The sequence below is a fragment of the Vulpes vulpes genome, chromosome 3, assembly GCF_048418805.1.
Source record: "Vulpes vulpes isolate BD-2025 chromosome 3, VulVul3, whole genome shotgun sequence".
Classification (NCBI taxonomy): Eukaryota; Metazoa; Chordata; class Mammalia; order Carnivora; family Canidae; genus Vulpes; species Vulpes vulpes.
This window is the reverse complement of record NC_132782.1, coordinates 138176845-138197204: the sequence shown is the minus strand read 5'-3', so window position 1 is coordinate 138197204 and position 20360 is coordinate 138176845. Positions and strand designations below refer to the sequence as shown.

Genomic DNA, 20360 nt, shown 5'->3' with positions numbered 1-20360 from the left:
AGAATAGTGGTTTATGGCTAAAGGGATAAGCTGATCAACTCAAAATGTTTATCACTTAAATGGTCTTATTTTATGAGAATACTCAAATTTGGTGAGCCAGTCTTTAACAAAGATGAGTCTCTTTAAAATATTTATTACCTTAGCTGAATATTATATTAATTAGCCTTATTTTATATATGTGCAAATGTTCTAAAGCTTCATTAAAGATTTTTGCTCTTAGTAAACACATTAATTATTACAAAAATTGAAATCAGTTAAGATATTTACACTTTGGCGAATGTATTCTATTATAACTCTTTTTAGGACTTTATCAGAATTCTATAATTCTCTAAGTATTAGCACTAAAGGAAGCTCAGCTTTACAAGTACAAGCTTTCCTAAATAGCACTATAGTGAAATAGATTATAAAGTGAATTTTTTTATATATCCAGTCCCATTTTATAAAATGGGAGCTGTATTTTAGTAACGGAGAAACTAAATGATCACCTCTAAACAGGTAAATTTCAAATCCACTGTATATATCCTTACCCTCTCCTGAACATAAAGAGTATTTTTACCTAGATTTTCTGTCATAGTTAACCTCCTATTTTGGAGAAAGCAGCTATTAGTATATTCGACAAATCAAAATGATTTTGGTTCTACTCTTGGGTCTATTATAAGTAGGTCTATGTCACTAAAAACATCTGAATCTGTTTCCTACCTGTAAAAAATGATGGTGTAGAAAGAACTCTTAATTCTGTGACCATAATTCTGTAATCTTAGTCATCTTTTCCCCAAAACTCGTTTCTCTTTCCAGACTCTATTCAGTCATTTTTTTCATGGTGGCCTATTTAAGAACTTTTGGGTCATTATTTGACTTCTCTCACACCCCATAACTAATCTCACATTTTCCTTTGGGTGGCTTCTCACAGCTGTTGTGCCTCTCACAGCTGTTGTGCCTCTTTCTTTCTATTAATATTTATTAAACACTTCCTGGGTTATGCCATCATCCTGATCCATACTATAAATCTCAAGTTATTAGACTTGGATTAGTCCTTATTGGTCTCCATCTCTCCTCTAGACTATTATACATCCTAGTATAAAATAATCTCCCCCAAACACTTTCTAGGATGTAAACCCATTACACATTTTATGTCCTCAGTGAATCAAATTTCAGAATAAAATGCATGTACTTCACTCTGACATTCTGGAACTTCCATAATCTTACCTGTCTTTGCAACTGTACCTCCTGCTAGTTTTGATATTGAATTTGACAGATACTCCTACTGCAAAGTCCTTGCTCAGTCTCTTCCTCTTTGCCCTTCGCTATAGTGTGATCAGGGTTAGCAAAGACATTGTTTCCCTACATACTAATTCTAACCTATTAGTAACAGCAATCTAGAGACTGAAGGAAAAGTTTTCTGGGAATAAAATTTGTCAGGAGTATGGTGACCTGCATACTAGGTATTTGCTATTCTTGATCTAAATTGTATTCATCTGAGGAGGGAGGGGCCAAGACAATGATGTAGGAAAACCCAAAAATCACCTGTTCCAGACACACCAAATCTACCCTTCTTTATAGACAATTTCTCCTGAAGAACTGAGGACTGACTGAACAGCTTTTGCGTAACAGAAAAACACACCGCGTAGAGAACGGCAAGAGAGACATAGATACAGTAACAAAGGAAATCCCCAACCACTGATGCTAACTGCAGTGAGGAAGCATATATATTGGGAGACCATATGCAGATTTTTCTGCTTTGGGGCACAGGAGAGGTAAAGTAACTGTTCAAAAGACCAATTAGAATATAGAAGATCCAGTCCTAGAACTCTGTCATACAGTGGGAGTGCTATTGGAACTCTTTGATCAGGACTGATGAGCACTATGGTTTACATTCCCTCTCTACTTTCATAGCATGAACAGAAATAGCATTGGGGTGTGTGCCCACCTCAGTAAGCCGTAGGCTCCTAGCCCACACCAGCTCTACCCATATGACCAGTGAGATTGAGTACAGTGCACACAGGACACCCTAGTGAATACTTAGGTGCAAAACACCCTAGCACACTCCAGGCCTATACTGCTTTGGCTCCAGGTTATTGCCAGGGCACCCCCTTCACAAAGCACCCTCTGACACCCTGGCATATGCCTGCCTCTGCTCCAGCCACCCTACCTGGTACCCCTGCACAAACACCTTAAGACACCGTTCCCCTCCCCCCCCACCTTCTACCTACTTAAGCATCAGCTGTCCTGCTAACGCATCCTCTGTGCAAAGAGCCCTAGCACTGTGCCAGCCTGCAGGGCAGCTCACACCAGCCATAGTTCCAGCCAGGCAGCCAGCCAGCCAAAATCACCAGCTGCATACAGTCTACACGGAATGATCATACACAAGATCATGCCTTCAAGTTTGGAAGCAGCTGTTTCACCTAATTAATAGAAACACAGAAAGTCAAACAAGATGACAGGAATATGCTTCAAATAAAAACTGAGAAAAAGAACTAAATGAAATGAATGTAAGCAATCTACCTGATAAAGAGTTCAAAGTAATGATAATAAAAGATTTGATAAACTTAGAACATCAAGAAGAGATAAAAACAATTTTAAATCAGAATTGAATATGGTAAAGGAGATGGAAAATACACTAGAGGGAATCAAGAGTGGATTAGAGGATGCAGAAAAATGGACCAGCAATCTAGAAGACAGGATAATGGAAAGCTCTCAACCTGAACAGCAAAAGGAGACCAAAAAATGAGGATAGGTTAAGGGATATCTTGGACATCAAGTGAATAAGCATCCACATTCTAGGGGTCTCAGGTGGAGAGAGTGAGGAGGATAGAAAACTTATTTGAAGAAACAATAGCTGAAAATGTCCCTAACCTGGGGAGGAAGTGGATACCTAGGTTCAAGAATCACAGAGCATTCTGAGTAAGATGAGGCCAAGAGGAACACAAGACAATAATAATTAAAATGTCAAAGATTAAAGATGGAATTTTAAAAGCAGTACAAGGAGTTAGTTACATCCAAGGGTTAAAGCTATTAGCGTATTTTTCAGCAGAAACTTTGTAGGCCAGAAGAGACTGGCATGATATATTGAAAGCATGGAAAGGAAAAAACCTCCATGATACTCTACCTAGCAAAGCTGTCATTCAGAATTAAAGGAGAGGGAGAGTTGCCAAACAAAATTTATCACCACAGTTACAAGAAATGTTAAAAGGACTCCCTTAACTGGAAAAGAAAAAGCCAATATTAGAAGAAAATTGTAAAAAAAAAAAAAGTTATCAGTAAAAGGAAACAGTAAAGGTAATAGAGCAATAATTTATAAAGCTATTATGAAGGTTAAAAGACAAAAGTAGTAAAATCTATTGTATCTAAAAAAGTAGTTAATGGGACTCACAAAATAAGAAATAAAATATGACAACATATACATAAAACAAGGGGGAGAGGAAAAAAGTTCACATAAAATGTGTTTGAACTGACCATCAACTTATTATAGACTGATATATACTTAAAATATTATAAATGAATCTCTTAGTAACCACAAACCAAAAACCTATAATACACAAAAAAATGAAGAAAGCAAAACATACCACTAAAAAAGTCCTATCACAGAGAGCAAGAGAAGAAAGGGAGAGACAAAAACTACCAAAAAAAAAAAAAATTAGAACACAAAATGACAATAAGTACATACCTATCAGTAATTACTTTAGGGGCACCTTAGTGGTATAGTTAGTTAAGCTTCCAACTCTTGGTTTCACAGTTCTGAGATAGAGCCCCATGTCAGGTTCTATGCTCAGCATGGAATCTCTCTCTCTCTCTCTCTCTCTCTCTCTCTCTCTCTCTCTCTCTCTCCTTCCCCCTTCCCCTCACCTGTGTGCACACGCCCTGTCTCTAATAAATAAATTTTTAAAAATAATTAAATGCAAATGTTCTAAATATTCCAATCAAAGACCTAGACAGAATGCTTAAAAAAAACAAGACCCTAGGGACGCCTTTGTGGCTCAATGGTTTAGCACCTGCCTTCAGCCCAGGGCATGATGCTGGAGTCCCAAAATCAAGTCCCACATCGGGCTCCCTGTGTGGAGCCTGCTTCTCCCTCTGCCCATGTCTCTGCTTCTATGTCTCATAAATAAATAAATAAAATCTTAAAAAAAAAAAAAAAAACCCATCCAGAAAAAAACCAAGATCTGTCAATATGTTCCTGCAAGAAATTCATTCTGGACTTAAAGACACACAGACTAAAAGTAACAGACTAAAATAGCCCATGCAAATGGAAAGTGTAGGAAAATGGGGTAGAAATATTTATATCAAACGTAATAGACTTTAAAGGAAGTCTGTAATAAGGGACAAAGGTGAACCTACATAATGATAAGATCAACCAGAGGATCTAACAGTTGTAAATATCTATTTTGCACCCAACATTAGAGCACCTAACTACAAAAAGCAAATATTAACAAATCTAAAGGAAAAAATGGACAGCAATAATGATAGAGGACTTTAAACCCACATACCAAATGTTGGCAAATCAAACTTCAATAAAAACAAATTTAAAAAAAATAAACCCCATATACATCAATGGATAGATCATCCAGACAAAATCAACAAGGAAACTGGCTTTCAATGACACATCAGACTAGAAGGACTTAACAGATATATCGAGAACATTTCATCCAAAACAGCAGAGTACACATTCCTTTCAAATGCACATGGAACGTTCTCCAGGATAGATCACATATTAGGCCACAAAACAAGTCTCAATAAATTCAGAAAAACCTGAAATCATATTAAGCATATTTTCCAACTACAATGGAATGAAACTAGAAATCAATTACCAGGAAAAAAACACATGGAGGTCAAACAACGTGCCACTAAACAACAAATGGGTCAAAAAAGAAAGAGGAAATCTATGTAAACACAATGGTTCAAAATCTATGGGACATAGCAAAAGCCATAGTAGGAGGGAAGTTGATAGCAATACAGGACTACCTCAAGAAACAAGACAGATTACAAATAGACACTCCAACCTTATACCTAAAAGGAACTAGGGAGAAAAGCTCAAAGTTAGAAGAAAGAAATTAACAAAGATCATATTAATAGGGGGTGCTTGGGTGGTTCGGTTGGGCATCTGCCTTCAGCTCAGGTCATGATCCTGGTGTCCTGGGATTGAACCCCTCATTGGGCTTCCCTGCTCTGCAGGGAATTTGCTTCTCCCTCTGCCCCTAACCCCTGCTCATGTCTTGTGCTCTCCCTTTCTCTCTCAAATAAATAAAAAAATATTTTTTAAAAAAGGTCAGATTAAAAAAAAAAAAAAAAGGTCAGATTAATAAGGAAGTAAATGAAATAATTTTTTAAAGGCAGAGCAGTGAAGCACACAAATATTTCTTTGAAAAGATAAAGTTAATAAAACTTTAGCCAAACTCATCAAAGCAGAGGACTCAAATCAGAAATACAAGAACCAGGATCCCTGGGTGGCGCAGCGGTTTAGCGCCTGCCTTTGGCCCAGGGCGCGATCCTGGAGACCCGGGATCGAATCCCACGCCGGGCTCCCGGTGCATGGAGCCTGCTTCTCCCTCTGCCTGTGTCTCTGCTTCTCTCTCTCTCACTGTGTGCCTATCATAAATAAATAAAATTTAAAAAAAAAATTTAAAAAATACTTAAAAAAAAAAAAAAGAAATACAAGAACCAACAAACACAAATATTATAATAAACTATTACCAAAAAAGTATATGCAAATTGGACAACCTAAAAGAAATGCATAAATTCCTAGAAATATAGAACTTCCCAAAATTAAATCAGGAGGAAATAAAAAAATCTGAACCAATTATAGGAACAATATTGAATTTATAATCCAAAATTGCCCAAAAAATAAAAATCCAGAACCAGATGTATTCACAGGTGAATTCTACCAAACACTGAAAAAAGAATCAATACCTAATTCTTCTCAAGCTCTTCCAAAAAAAGAAGAGGAAGAGAGACTCCATGTTCATTATATGAGATCCTGACACCAAAATAAGATAAAGACAATACAAAAAAGAGAAACGATAGGCCAACTAAATATTAGCAAACAAATATTCAATATATTGTTGCAAATTTAATAATATGTTTAAAAAATCATCTACCAAGAGCAAGAGGGATTTATTCCAGGGATGCAAGGATGGTTCAATATCCACATATTAACATGATATACCAGAGTAACAAAATTAAAGTTAAAAATCATATGATCATAATAATAGATGCAGATAAAATTCAACATCCACTCATGACAAAAACTCTCAAAGTAGGTTTAGAGGTAACATACCTCAACACTATAAAGGCCATATGTGATAAAACCCACAGGTAAGATCATACTCAATGGTGAAAAACAGAGCTTTTCCTCTAAGTTCAGAAACAAGGACATCCACATTATTTTTATTCAATATAGTATTAGAAGTCCTAGCTGTAGCAATCAAACAAGAAATAAAAGGAATCCAACATTGTTCTAGATATACTTCCACAGGCAAGGGAAACAAAAACAAACTGTTGGGACTACAACAAAATGAAAAGCCTTTGCATAGTGAAGGAAGCCATTTACTAAATGAAAAGCCTACTGAATGGGAGATCTTTGCAAACGATTTATACAATAAGGGGTTAATATCCAAGATATATTTAAAAAAGGTACACAACACTCAAAACACAAATAGTCCAATTGAAAATGGGCAGAGGACCCGAATAGATATTTTTGCAAAGACATACAAATGGCTAACAGACACATGAAAAGATGCTCAACATTACTAATCATCGGGGAAATGCAAATCAAAACCACAAAGTCATATCACCTATCTGAATGACGCTGTCAAAAAGACAAGAAGTAAATATTGACAAGGATGTGGAGAACGTTTGTGCACTGTTGGTGAGAATGTCAATTGGTGCAGTCACTGGAAAACAGTATGGAGTTTACTCAAAAAAAAATTAAAAATAGAAATTCCATATGATCCAGTAATTCACTACTCAGTATTTACCCAAAGAAAATGAAAACACTCATTCAAAAAGATACACATCCCTATGTTTATTGCAGAATTATTTACAATAGTCAAGATATGTAGGCAATCCAAGTATCCATCTATAGACAAAGGGATAAAGGTGATGTGAGTTTGTGTCTGTCTCCCATTTTCTCCCCCTTCTTTCTTCATCCCCCCCTTCTCTCCCTCTCTCTCTCTCTCTCTCTCTCTATATATATATATATACACACACACACACACACACACGTATATATATATCACATATATATGTATATATATATATATATGATATATGCGATGGAATATTTTTCAGCCATAAAGGGGAATGAAATCTTGCCCTTTACATGGATGGGCCTAGAAGGTATGCTAAGTGAAATAAGTCAAAGACAAATACCATGTGATTCAGTCATATGTGGAATTTATTTTTTTTTATTTTTTTTTATTTTATTTTATTTTTTTTTAATTTTTATTTATTTATTTATGATAGTCACAGAGAGAGAGAGAGAGGCAGAGACACAGGCAGAGGGAGAAGCAGGCTCCATGCACCGGGAGCCCGACATGGGATTCGATCCCAGGGTCTCCAGGATCGCGCCCTGGGCCAAAGGCAGGCGCCAAACCGCTGCGCCACCCAGGGATTCCCTTTATTTTTTTTTAAAGATTTATTTGTGAGAGAGAGAGAGAGAGAGGCAGAGACACAGGAGGAGGGAGAAGCAGGCTTCATGCCAGGAGCCCAACGCGGGACTCGATCCCGGGACTCCAGGATCACAGCCCGGGCCAAAGGCAGGCGCCAAACCGCTGAGCCACCCAGGGATCCTCATATGTGGAGTTTAAGAAACAAAATAGATGAACAAAAGAACAAACAAAAAACAGACTTCTAAACACAGAGAACAAACTTGTAGTTGCCAAAGGGGAGGTGGGTGGGAGGATGGGATAAATAAATAGGTAATATAAATTGTACTCAGATGAAAAGCCAAATTCTGCACTGACAAAATTCCCTTACCTACATAAAGCCACAGTGCTATCAATCCTTATATCATAAATTTTTCCAATGAATCTCAAATTCATATTGACCAATTGTAGCAAAATCACCTACTGTAGTTGGTAAAAATACAGTTCCTAGGCTCTATCCAAGACTTACTGAATCAATCTCTCAAGATATTTTAACAGTCAGGTGATTCTCAGATAGTACAAACCCCTGACTCTAAACCTATTTACATGAAATAGAATATATATTTTATATGTATATATTTGCTACTTAGATTTTTAAATTTTTGAAAGACAGGTATCATTTATTCACTAAATAGACAGTTTTTAACATTGAGTTAGAAAGGAGCTCTCATTATTTAGTCTTGTATAGTAGGTATATGTCATTTTATTGTGCTTCACAGATACTGCCTTTTTTTTTTTTTTTTACAGATATAAAGTTTATGGCAACCCTAAATCAAAAAAGTCCTGTCAGCACCATTTTTCCAACAGCATTTGCTCACTTCATGTCTTTTTGTCACATTTTGGTAATTCTCACAATATAGCAAACTTTTTATTTATTCTGCTGATTTGTGATCAGTGATTTTTAATGTTACTATTGTAATAGTTTTAGGGTGCCACAAACCATGCCCATGTAAGATGGGAAGCCATCCATAAATGTATGTTCTGACTCTCCATCCACTGGCTGTTGTTTCCCTGTCTCTCTTCTTGGGCCTCCCTACTCCCTGAGACATACAACATTAAAATTAGGACAAATTAATAACACTACGATGGCCCTTAAGTTTTTAAGTGAAAGGGAAAGTCACACTTCTCTCACTTTGAATCAAAAGCTAGAAATGATTAAGCTTAGTGAGGAAGGCATGTCAAAAGCTGAGATAGGCCAGAAGCTAGGCTTCTTGTCCTAAACAGTTAGCCAAGTTATGAAAACAAAAAGTTCTTGAAGGAAATTAAAATCACTACTCTAGTGAATATATCAATCATAAGGAAGCAAAACAGCCATATTGGAAAAAGTTGTATTGGTCTGGATGGAAGATCGAACCAGCCACAATATTCCCTTATGCCATAGCCTAATCCAGAGAGCAAGGTCTTAACTCTCTTCAATTCTGTGAAGGCAGGGAAAGGTGAGGAAGCTGCAAAAGTTTGGAGGAGCAGAGGTTGGTTCATGAAGCTTAAGGGAAGAAGCTTTCTCCATAACAGCAAAGTGCAAGGTGAAGCAGCAAGTGCTGATAGAAGATCTAGCTAAGATAATTAATGAAGATGGCTATACTAAACCACAGATTTTCAAGTTTGGCAAAACAGCCTTCTTTTGGAAGAAGATGCCATCTAGGACTTCCATTAGCTAAAAAGAAGTCAATGCCTGATTTCAAGGCTTCATAGGACAGGCTGAGTCTTTTACAAGGGGTTAAAGTAGCTGGTGACTTTAAGTTGAAGCCAATTTTCATTGGCCATTCTGAAAATCCTAGGGCCCTTAAGGATTATGCTAAATCTACTCTGCCTGTGCTCTATAAATGGAACAACAAAATCTGGATGAGGGCATATCTGTTTTCACAACATGGTTACTGAATGTGTTAAGCCCACTTTTGAGAACTGCTGAAGAAAGTTTCCTTTCAAAATTCGACTCTTCATTGACAATGTACTTGGTCACGGAAAAGCTCTGATGCAGATGGACAATGAGATGAATGTTGTTTTGTCATGTCGGCTAACACAACATCCACTCTGAAGCCCATGGATCAAAAAATCATTCCAAATTTCAAATATTATTTAAGAAACATATTTAGTAGGACTATAGTAACCATAGACAGTGACTCTGCTGAAGGATCTGGGCAAAGTCCATTGAAAATCTGGAAAGGACTCACCATTCTAGATGCCATTAGGAACATTTGTGATTCACGGAAGGGAAAAATCAAAGTCTCTAATGTAAGAAGGGTTTGGACCAGGTGGGTTGATACCCACCCTCATGGAGGACATTGAGGGGTTTAAGATTTTCATGAAGTAACTAGATATGGTAGATCTAGCTGGAAAACTAAAATTAGAAGTGGAAACTGAAGATGTGACTGAATGGCTGCAACCTTATGGTAAAATTTTCACAGATTAAAAAAAAAAAGCAATTCCTTATGTTAAGATTTTATTTCTTTATTTGAGAGAGAGAGCAAGAGAGAGAGAGAGCACAAGCATGGAGAGTGGCATAGGGAGAAGCAGGCTCCATCCCAGGACCCTGGTATTATGACCTGAGCCAAAGGCAGGTGCTTAACCAGCTGAGCCACCCATGCACCCTGAGGAATTGCTTCTTATGGATGAGCAAATAAATTGGTTTCTTGAAATGAATCTACTGGTGAAGATGCTGTGAAGATTGTTGAAATGACAACACAAGGTTTATAAATTGAGTCAATAAAGCAACAGGATTTGAGAGAATTGACTCCAATTTTGGAAGAAGTTCTACTGTGGGTAAAATGCTATTAAACAGCATTGAATGCTATAGATAAATTGTGAAATGAAGAGTCCATCAGTGCAACAAACATCATTGTTGTTTTAAGAACTTGCCACAGCCTCCCCAAACTTCAGCAGCCACTATCCTGATCAGTCATACCATCAAGGTCAGGGCAAGACCCTTCCCCAGAAAAAAGACTACAACTTTCTGAAAAGCTCAGATGATGGCTAGCATTTTTAGCAATAAAGTACTTTCAATTAAGGCATTTATATTATTTTCCAAATGCACACTCAGACTATAGTACAGTGTAAACATAACTTTATATGCACTGGAAAGCCAAAAAAATTCATTTGACTTGCTTTATTGCAGTGTATATGCGTGTTTAAAGACTTGGTTATCTTGGGGTGCCTGGGTTACTCAGTCTGTTAAATGTCTGGCTCTTAATCATGACCTCTTAATCAGATAGTATAGCATTGTGAGATCGAGCCCTGGTGCCAGGCTCTGTGCTGAGAGCACAGAGCCTACTTAGGATTCTCTCTTTCCCTCTCCCTCTGCCCCTCCCCTGCCTGCTTGCACCTGCGTGCTCTTGCTCTCTCCCAAAAGAAAAAAAAAACAAGGCTCTTGGTTATCTTGATATGTGGCCAGGTTTGAGATCACTGATCCAGGGCCACATTAGCTTTTGCTATCCATATATTGCTTAGCAGGATGCCTTCTGTTGTGATCTGCTGTAATCATGCCCACTATTGCAGTGGGAAAGCCTTTTGCCATAACTGTCAAATTCTATGGAGTTTAGTCCTTTGAGACTTCTTGGACATAAGGTGCTTTGCAAGTGATTCAGAGCCTATGAAGCATGTGAAACGCTTCCCCAGAACTACCTCTACTCTTAGACAAGAGCTATTTCTGTCCTGCAACAGGTAAAAGCAGGGCCTGGATATGCTTTGCTGATTCTTACTGATTGAATTGCCTATTTAATTTCTCTAATCCTGCTGCAAGATAAGTAGGCCAAGCAGTCTCAATGTTGTATCTTCATATGAACAGAAAATAGAGTTAACACCTTAAAATTCTGTAAAACTTCTCTAATGAGAACTTGAAAAAGTTCTGGAAAATATTCTTAGGATATATATGATGAAATTCTTTCCTAGTAAATAAAACAGATTCTATTAGTCACACCTTCATGAATACATTTTGATAGGGAAAATAAGGAGTTTCAAAAAAATAACAAATGGACTTTTACCTGTGATCCCTCAATTTCACGATGGAAAGAGTCTGCAGTTTCTTTAACTAAAGTGGTTAATGCATAATATTCAGTTGATAAACAATTAACGTCTTGCTCTATGTCTATATTAATTCCATCCATATATTGTATTTTGGCCAACTTAACTTTCTGAGCTATCCACGATGCTCTGAAAGTAGGATCAGTGATATCCTTTATAGGTGCATCTCCTATGAAAGAAATACACATCTTTTGTGCATGTATGCTTTTTTGCAGTTTTATGACCTTTATTTTACAAAACCTTTAAAACATCTCATTATTTTGGAATATTAAGCCCCCAATTTAAATTTTCCAAATAGAGAAAAAATATACCAAAATAATAGAAAGTCATTACTCATCTTCAAACTAACCATTATGAATAATTAGTAAAGTCATTCTCAAATTAGAAGTAGAAATTGAAGACTATGACTAACTAGAAGTCATCATGCTAATTAGGATTCGCATTTTGCTCAAATCATAGTGGTTTATTTAATTCTTTAAAAATAACTTACCTGTAAAGTGAATTAAATAGTATATAAGATTAGTTTTATGAGGATAAAATACTATACCAGATGAACGTGAAAAGGGAATTTTTTGGAAAGTCAGGATGGCAAACGATGCAAAGTAAATTTACCAATTGGCTGGACATATCTGGTAAAAACTGTAACTCACCTTTTAGCACTACTCTGGCTCCATGTGAATGAGCATAACACATAAGTTCTGGGTCATATTTCCCAAAAATTACCACAGTTGTAATCTGTGACCAATCATAGAACTTCCAAGTTTTATCTCCAACATGAAACACAAATACCTGCCAAAACAAAGAAAAGCATCATCGCTTAAACCAAGAATACGATGCTGACCACCCAAAATAACATTAAACACTGATCATGTACCAGGCATTAAGAGTACAACAGTGAACAAGAGACAGCTGCCCTAATATAACTGGTGGCAGGAGAAATTAGCCAGGCCTAGAAAGTATGGCTAGGCAGAAATAGTGGAAAGAGCGAAGGCCTAAAGACAGAGAAAGAGTGGTGATTTTGCAACTAAGTATTGCATATAGCTGACACCTAGAATTTGGAAGGAGATACAATAAGGAACCAAAGAGGGATGCTTGGGTGGCTCAGTGGTTGAGCATCTGCCTTCGGCTCAGGGCTTGATCCTGGGATCCGGGATGAGTCCCGTATTGAGCTCCCTATTGGGAGCCTGCTTCTCCCTCTGTCTATGTCTCTGCACCTGCCTCTCTCTCTCTCTCTGTCTGTCTCTCTTTCATGAATAAATAAATAAATCTTTAAAAAGAAAAAAAAAAAAGAACCAAAGAGTGGTAGGCAGGATTATGTCATAAAAGACTTTGTAAATGTTCTTGAGAAATTAGTACATTATCCTGGGGAAAGGGTCTTAAAAGGAGAATGTAAAATGGAGAATGTAAAAGGAGAATGTATACTTTATAGGTATGCATTTATATATGCATTTTAGAAAAATCCCTTCAGCTGAAGTGGGAAGAGAGACTAAAGCTGGGAGAATAACTAGGAAAGTGTTGGAAGAATCCAGGCAAAAGATGACGACAGCCTCAAACTAGCCTTGTAGAAAAGCAGAGATAAATAAGATAAATGAACAGATCTGGAAGATCCTAAGGGCAAAATTAACAGGACTTTGTGACTGATTGAATGAGTAAAGTAAGAGAAAGGGAGGTTGATTAATACTCAAGCTTCTGGCTGCTGCAGATGGAGCCACTGCATCTATACAAATGTACCAGATGCTGTATTTACTATGAATGGTTTTTGGTGAAACAGACTTCTTAGACTAGTTCTAAGGTGGTGGATCTTATGTTTTACTACTATCCCCCCCTCAAATAATTCTAGAAGCCCAGAAGTCTCACTGATCATTTTATTCCAAATAAGGTGTTAATTTGTTGATATAGCAAATATTTATGAAAGTCCAATAAGGTATAGGGAAGGTATATTACTAGACATTAGTGACAGAAGTTAAAGAGACCAGGTCCATTAGCTTTTGAAATACAATAGTGTTAAGGGCTGCACGGGAATGCAGAAGGCCATGACAGTAAATAAAGAGGGCCTGCTACCCTGGTAGAGCAGGAAAACTTCTGGGAATTACACACTTTGGGGGAAAACAAATCTAGGTAATGACCTACACACGATGGAGGGTTATGAACAAAAAGAGCATTCTCAGCAGAGGAAACAAAAGAGGGTGAATGTCTCAATACCTCAGAAGAATTCTGAATTGCTGGAACTAAAAGTATCAATGTGGCTGGAGCATAGAAATCCTGATAGTACTTGAAATCAGATAAAACTATTAAGGTAGGTAGTGACAAGATCAAGTAGGGCTTTGTAGATCACTGAGGATTTTGTATTTTATCCTAAGATGAATGGGAAACCATTAGAGTGTTTTAAGCAAGGGAGGGACTTAAGGTTTGCATCAACAAATGAGAAGGAGGGGGAGAGATTAATAATCAGTGGGCCACTATAAAGAGAATGGTTGGGTGAGGGGTGAGGGAGAACTAGGTATAATAGTTAGACCAGACTTCTTAATTTTCTCAATTTCTTTAAATTTTTTTTTTTTACTTTTCAGAATTAACTATATATAACCCATTTTTCTCATAAGCAATTGTCCACTAAAATAAAAATTACAAAATGTGAAATTGGAATGGCCCGTTGTTTTTGGAGATTTTAGACTCATTTCCTTTTTTTTTTTTTTTTTTTTGTTAATTTTTTTTTTTTTTTTTTTTTTTAATGATAGTTAGAGAGAGAGAGAGAGAGGCAGAGACACAGGCAGAGGGAGAAGCAGGCTCCATGCACCGGGAGCCCGATGTGGGATTCGATCCCGGGTCTCCAGGATCGCGCCCTGGGCCAAAGACAGGCGCCAAACCGCTGCGCCACCCAGGGATCCCTAGACTCATTTCCATCACAAACTTTATCCCCTATTTTAATTCTGATAATTAAGATTGAATTTATTTTAAAAAAAGTACTGAGAGCTTATGGTATAATAAAAATTCTAAAAATATAACTGGATGAATCAACTGAAAATATAAGGGGAAAAAAGAATGTAGTCTAATCTGTAGATTTATATTTGAAGAATATAGGCCACCAGAGAAAAAGATCATTTACCATGAACATATGAATGAACAAAATTTTGCTGCTTTGAATAATTGATTTTCCAAATGCCCACAGATACTGCAGAATCCGTGAAGCAATCCATTGGTTGCTACAATAAGTCGGATATTAGGTTTCCACACTAAATAGGTTCATTATAAGCACTTTACCACCTTTTTTCTTCTAAGCAATGTACAGATACCTTTTTACTGGCATTTAAATGCTTCTGCCTCAAAATGTGTTAGATTAAGAACTGGAAATTGTCCCTGTGTTTACAAAAGAATTGCCCCCTGGACTGTTTGCCTTAAAAATAAAACCGCCAATTATTTTACCAGCCAGAAAATGGAGTTTATTTGGGAATAGCAGAGAATTACAGGACAAGCAAGTTATGGCAACAGCATTGGTAAATCTGTAGAACAAAGGAGAGGAATGCTCTTTTATAGAGGAAAGGGAGAAACTGAGAAGGTAAGCAAAATGTCAACTGGAGTAAACTAGAAGCTTGAAATATAGTAGCTTTTCATTGGCTGAGTTGTGACAGTCTCTAATTATGTGGGGTTTCCTGGAGGAAAGGAAATAGTTGCTGAGATAGTAAAGTAGTATCCACCTGCAAGATACCCCTGCTTTTCCTGTCGGGTCTGCAATTGATGAGTCGTAGGACATGACAGCTCCCCCTGCTGGCCTCCCAACTCCATTCTAAATGAGGTTTCCTTTTGTTAATTTTCACATTTCCCACTTTTGATCAAGATCTTTTTTTGAAAGCATCACCGATCAAGAGGAAGTTTTCTACATTCCTCAGTACCAGGTAGGACCTTCCCTGGTTGTTACATCTATATTGGAGGGAAAGTACTTATATAGTTGGAAAGTATTTGAAGTCACATTTAAATAACAAGGAAGATTAGGCAGGAGAAACTCTGAGGTACTCCCATTTAAAGTTAATATCTACTCAAGGCCCTAAGTGTTAGACATCATCTTGAAGTGTTGAGCTGCATCACGTTAGTGAATACAACTTTTTTTTTAAGTCCAACAGACAAAACAGAAGTAACTTACCAATTCCAAATTGTTTAATGGTTCTAAACCAAGAATCTAGTTCCGGAAGTAGCCACTGAAATATTTATTGACACTCCCAACTTGCAGGTGAAGGGTTCTCTGTATGAACGCAAACCTGGAGCCAAGTATGCCTCCTGGAAGACCCCACTTAAAGAGACCATACCATGACAACTGAATCATAAATACTACGAGACCGCACCAAAAGAATTAACTGAGGCATCTTGAAAAGTTACAGTGCAGTTATAAACATGAAGCAATAGCTGATGAACTTTTTGCAAAACAGCACAACTTCAAAGATGTTTTAAAACAGTATTGCTATCTCAAAAGACTGGAATTAAATGTGTTATTGAAAATATAGTCCGGTTGCAAACTCAGGAACCATGAATCTGAAGAAGAATCCAGTTAGTTCAGTGGAAAGACTTTTGTGAATTCTGAACTTTCTAACCCTTCAAAGATAAAGTGAAAAGCTAATTTGTCCCAGAATCATGATGAGGCTGTTGCCAAAAAGCTATATCAAAAAAAAAAAAAAAAAAAAAAGAGGTTCCCCTTTCCATAAGGGCTTGGGGAATACAGAGGCAGCAGTGTCCTCCCACAAAAAAAAAAAAAAAAAAAAAAAAAAAAATAGGGGCATCTGGGTAGCTCAATGGTTGAGCATTTGCCTTTAGCTCAGGTTGTGATCCCAGGGTACAGAGCTCGAGTTCTGCATCAGGCTCCCTTGCAGAGAACCTGCTTCTCCCTCTGCCTATGTCTTTGCCTCTGTCTGTATCTCTCATGAATAAATAAAATCTTAAAAAAAAAAAAAAAACACCAATGGTGAGTAAAATATATACAGGCCTGGTCTAGACATCTTGGGGAAACTGTCTCATCATTTTCTTCTTCAATTCCAGGAAATCTTTATTTTCATGTCATCATATGGTGTGCAGAACAAGTCATGGTTTGGTGCTTTCTTTAGATGTATCACATGAATCCAAGTCTATTCCCTGAAGTTTTGTGGCACAAGTTTGGTTTGCAATTCCTGATAAGGGCCTTTCCAGTGAGGTAGAAGACTTTTTATGGAGGTGATTTTTTTCCAACAAAACCTCCTAAGAGTGCATTGTGAAAAGATTGCTCTACTTAAGTATGTTTATTTTTGAACCCAGTAGATGACCCAAAGCATCTGTGTTCAGCTTAGGTCATGATCCCAGGGTTCCAAGATTGAGCCCCACATTGGGTTCCCTGCTTCTGTCTCTGTCCCTCTGTCTCTCTCTCTCTCTCTCAAATAAGATCTTTTTAAAAATGGCAAAAAGTCATGGTCAACAGAATTTTAAAAGCAGCAAGAGAAAACAGTTTACATACAAGGGAAATCCCATAAAATCGCATAAAGTTATCAACTGATTTTTCAGCAGAAACTTTGCAGGCCAGAAGACAGTGGCATGATATATTCAAAGTGCAAACAAAACAAAACACCTTTCAACCAAGAATACTCTATCCAAAAGGGCTGTCATTCAAAATTGAAAGAGAGATAGTTTCCCAGACAAATAAAAGTTAATGGAATTCATTACCACTAATCCACTGGTATAGGAAATGTTAAAGGGTACTCTGAGTGGAAAGGAAAGAGAAAAGTAGGAAACATGAGATCAATAAAATTATCTAAAAAAAAAAAAAAAAAAAAAACAACCGAAGGATTCACAAAATAAAAGGATGTAAAATAGGATACCATATTCTGAAGAATAGAAAAGTTTTTAAAACTTAGTGCTTTCAGAATGGATTCAAACTTAAGTGACAATCCACTTAATATAGACTGCTATATGCCCAAGATGTTATATATAAACCTAATGGTATCCAAATCAAAAATCAAAAATAGATATACAAAAAATTAAGGAATCCAAGTATATCATTAAAGCCAGCAAATCATGGGGAAAGAAAGCAAGTAAAGAGAGAAACAGAAAAACAACTGAAAAAGTGACAAAATGGCAATAAGTATATAACTATCAATAATTAGCTTGAATGTAAATGGACTAAAGGCTCCAATCAAAGGACAAAAGGTGACAGAATGGATAAAGCAAGACCCAGGGCACCTGGGTGGCTCAGTTGGTTGAGCATCTGACTCTTGATCTCAGCTTATGCATTGATCTCAGGGTCATGAATTCAAGCCCCACACTAGGCGTGGAGCCTACTCAAAAAAAAAAAGCAAGGCCCATCTATATGCTTCCTATAAAAGACTCATTTTAGACCTAAAGACATGCAGATTAAAAGTGAAGGGATTGAAAAGCATTTCCCATTCAAATAGAAGTGTAAAGAAAATCGAGGTAGCAACACTTGTATCAGAGAAAAGACTTAAAGAATATAACAAGATACAAAGACACTATATAATAAAAGGGACAACCCAAAAAGATATAACAAATGTAAACATTTATGCACACAAGAGAGAACACAAATACATAAAGCAGCTAACAACATACAGGAAGTAATCAATAGGAATACAATAATAGGAAGGGATTTTAACCCTACTTACATCAGTGGATAGATTATCTAAATAGAATTAATAAGTGGCTTTGAATGACACATTGTATCAGAGAGTTCTAATAAATATATTCAGAACATTCCATCCTAAAACAGCAGAATACACATTCCTTTCAAGGGCACGTGGAACATCCTCCAGGATAGACACATATGAGGTCGCAAAATAAGTCAATGAATTCAAAAAGATAGAAGTCATACCACGCATCTTTTTTATCACAATGCTATGAAACTATAATCAACCACAAGACAAAAATCTGGAAAGACCACAAATACATGTAGGTTATAATATGCTACTAAATAATGAAGGGGCCAACCAAGAAATCAAAGAATAAAAAAGAAAACTGGAGACAAATGAAAATGGTAACACAACCATCCAAAATGTTTGGGATGCAGCAAAAGCTGTTCTCAGAAGAAAGTTTAGAGCAATAGAGGCTTGTCTATTGAGAAAAATCTCAAATACAACCCAACTTTACACCTAAAGGAATTAGAAAAAAGAACAAACAAAGCCCAAAACCGATAGAAGGAAGAAAACAATAAAAATTAGAACAGAAATAAGTGAAATGGAGACTTTAAAAACAGATCAATGAAATCAAAGGCCACTACTTTGAAAAGATCAGCAAAATCAATTCTAGCTAAAACCATCAAAGGAAAGAAGAAAGTGAAAGAAAGGAAGAAAGGGAAAGGAAGGAAAGAGAAGAGTCAATCTGAAATAAAAGAGGAAAAGTAACAGCTGGCACCACAGAAATACAATTTGCCAACAATTGGACAACCTAGAAGAAATGGATAAATTCCTAGAAACACATAATCTCCTAAGACTGAATCAGAAAGAAATAGAAAATTTGAACAAACTGATTACTAGCAATGAAATTGAGTTAGTAATCAAAAAATGCCCAACAAATAAAAATTCAGGACCAAATGACTTCACAAGTGAATTCCACCAATTAAAGAAGAGTTAATATCTAGTCTCAAACTATTCTAAAAAATAGAAGAGGAAGGAAAGCTTCCAAATTCATTCAGTGAGGCCAGCATTACCCAGGTACCCACACCAGACAAATACACTACAAAAAGAAAGAAAAGAGAAAAGGAAAACTAAACTACAAGCCAATATGTCTGGTGAACATAGATGCAAAACATTCCTCAACAAACTATTAGCAACCAAATCGAGCAATACATTAAAAATTAATTTCCCATGATTAAGTGGGATTTATTCCTGGGCTAGAAGAGTGGTTCAATAGCCACAATCAATATGATATATAACATCAACAAGAGAAGGGATAAGAACTATATGATCATTTCAATAGTTCATAAAATGTATTCAGCAAAGTACAACATCCATTCAACCATAAACAAATTTAGAGGGAAAATACCTCAACATAATAAAGGCCAAGTAAGAAAAACCCACAGCAAACATCATATTCAATGGTGAAAAATTGAGACCTTTTCTCCTAAGATCAGGAACAAGACAAGGATGTTCACACCACTTTTAGTCAACATAGTACGGGAAGTCCTAGTCATAGCAATCAAGCAAGAAAAAGAAATGAAAGCATCCAAGTTGGTAAGGAAGACCTAAAATTGTCACTAGTTGCAGATGACATACTACATATAAAAAACTCTTAAAAACTTCACCATAAAAACCTAATTCAACTGATAAATTAATTCCGTAAGATTTCAGGATATAAAATCAACATAGAGAAATCCATTACATTTCTATACACTAATAATGAAGTAGCAGAAAGAGAAATTAAAACAATCCCATTTACAATCACACCAAAAATAATACCTAGGAATAAACTATTCCAAGGAGGTGAAAGTCTTGTACTGTGAAAATTATAAAACACTGATGAAAGAAATAGAAAGCAACAAAAATTGAAAGCTATTCCATGCTCGGGGATTGAAAGAACCAATATTGTTAAAATCCATACTGCCCAAAGCAAACTACAGATTTAATGCAATCCCCACCAAAATACCAACACCACTTTTCACTGAACTTGAATACTAATAATAGTTCTATGGAACATAAAAGACCTCAAATAGCCAACATAATCTTAAAATTAAAGAAAAAAACT

The 20360-nt window shown here is 36.5% G+C and overlaps 1 protein-coding gene across 1 annotated transcript in view; it reads right to left on the bottom strand.

Annotated features, from left to right (window-relative positions):
* The window catches only part of CTBS (chitobiase), a 31754-nt gene that overhangs the window by 5033 nt on the left and 6361 nt on the right, over positions 1–20360 (bottom strand). The window contains exons 2-3 of the mRNA XM_026004796.2: positions 12308–12446; positions 11618–11826 (exon numbers count right to left, since the gene is read on the bottom strand). Coding sequence (XP_025860581.2) covers positions 11618–11826; positions 12308–12446 — 348 coding nt within the window. The remainder of the gene's footprint in view (positions 1–11617; positions 11827–12307; positions 12447–20360) is intronic.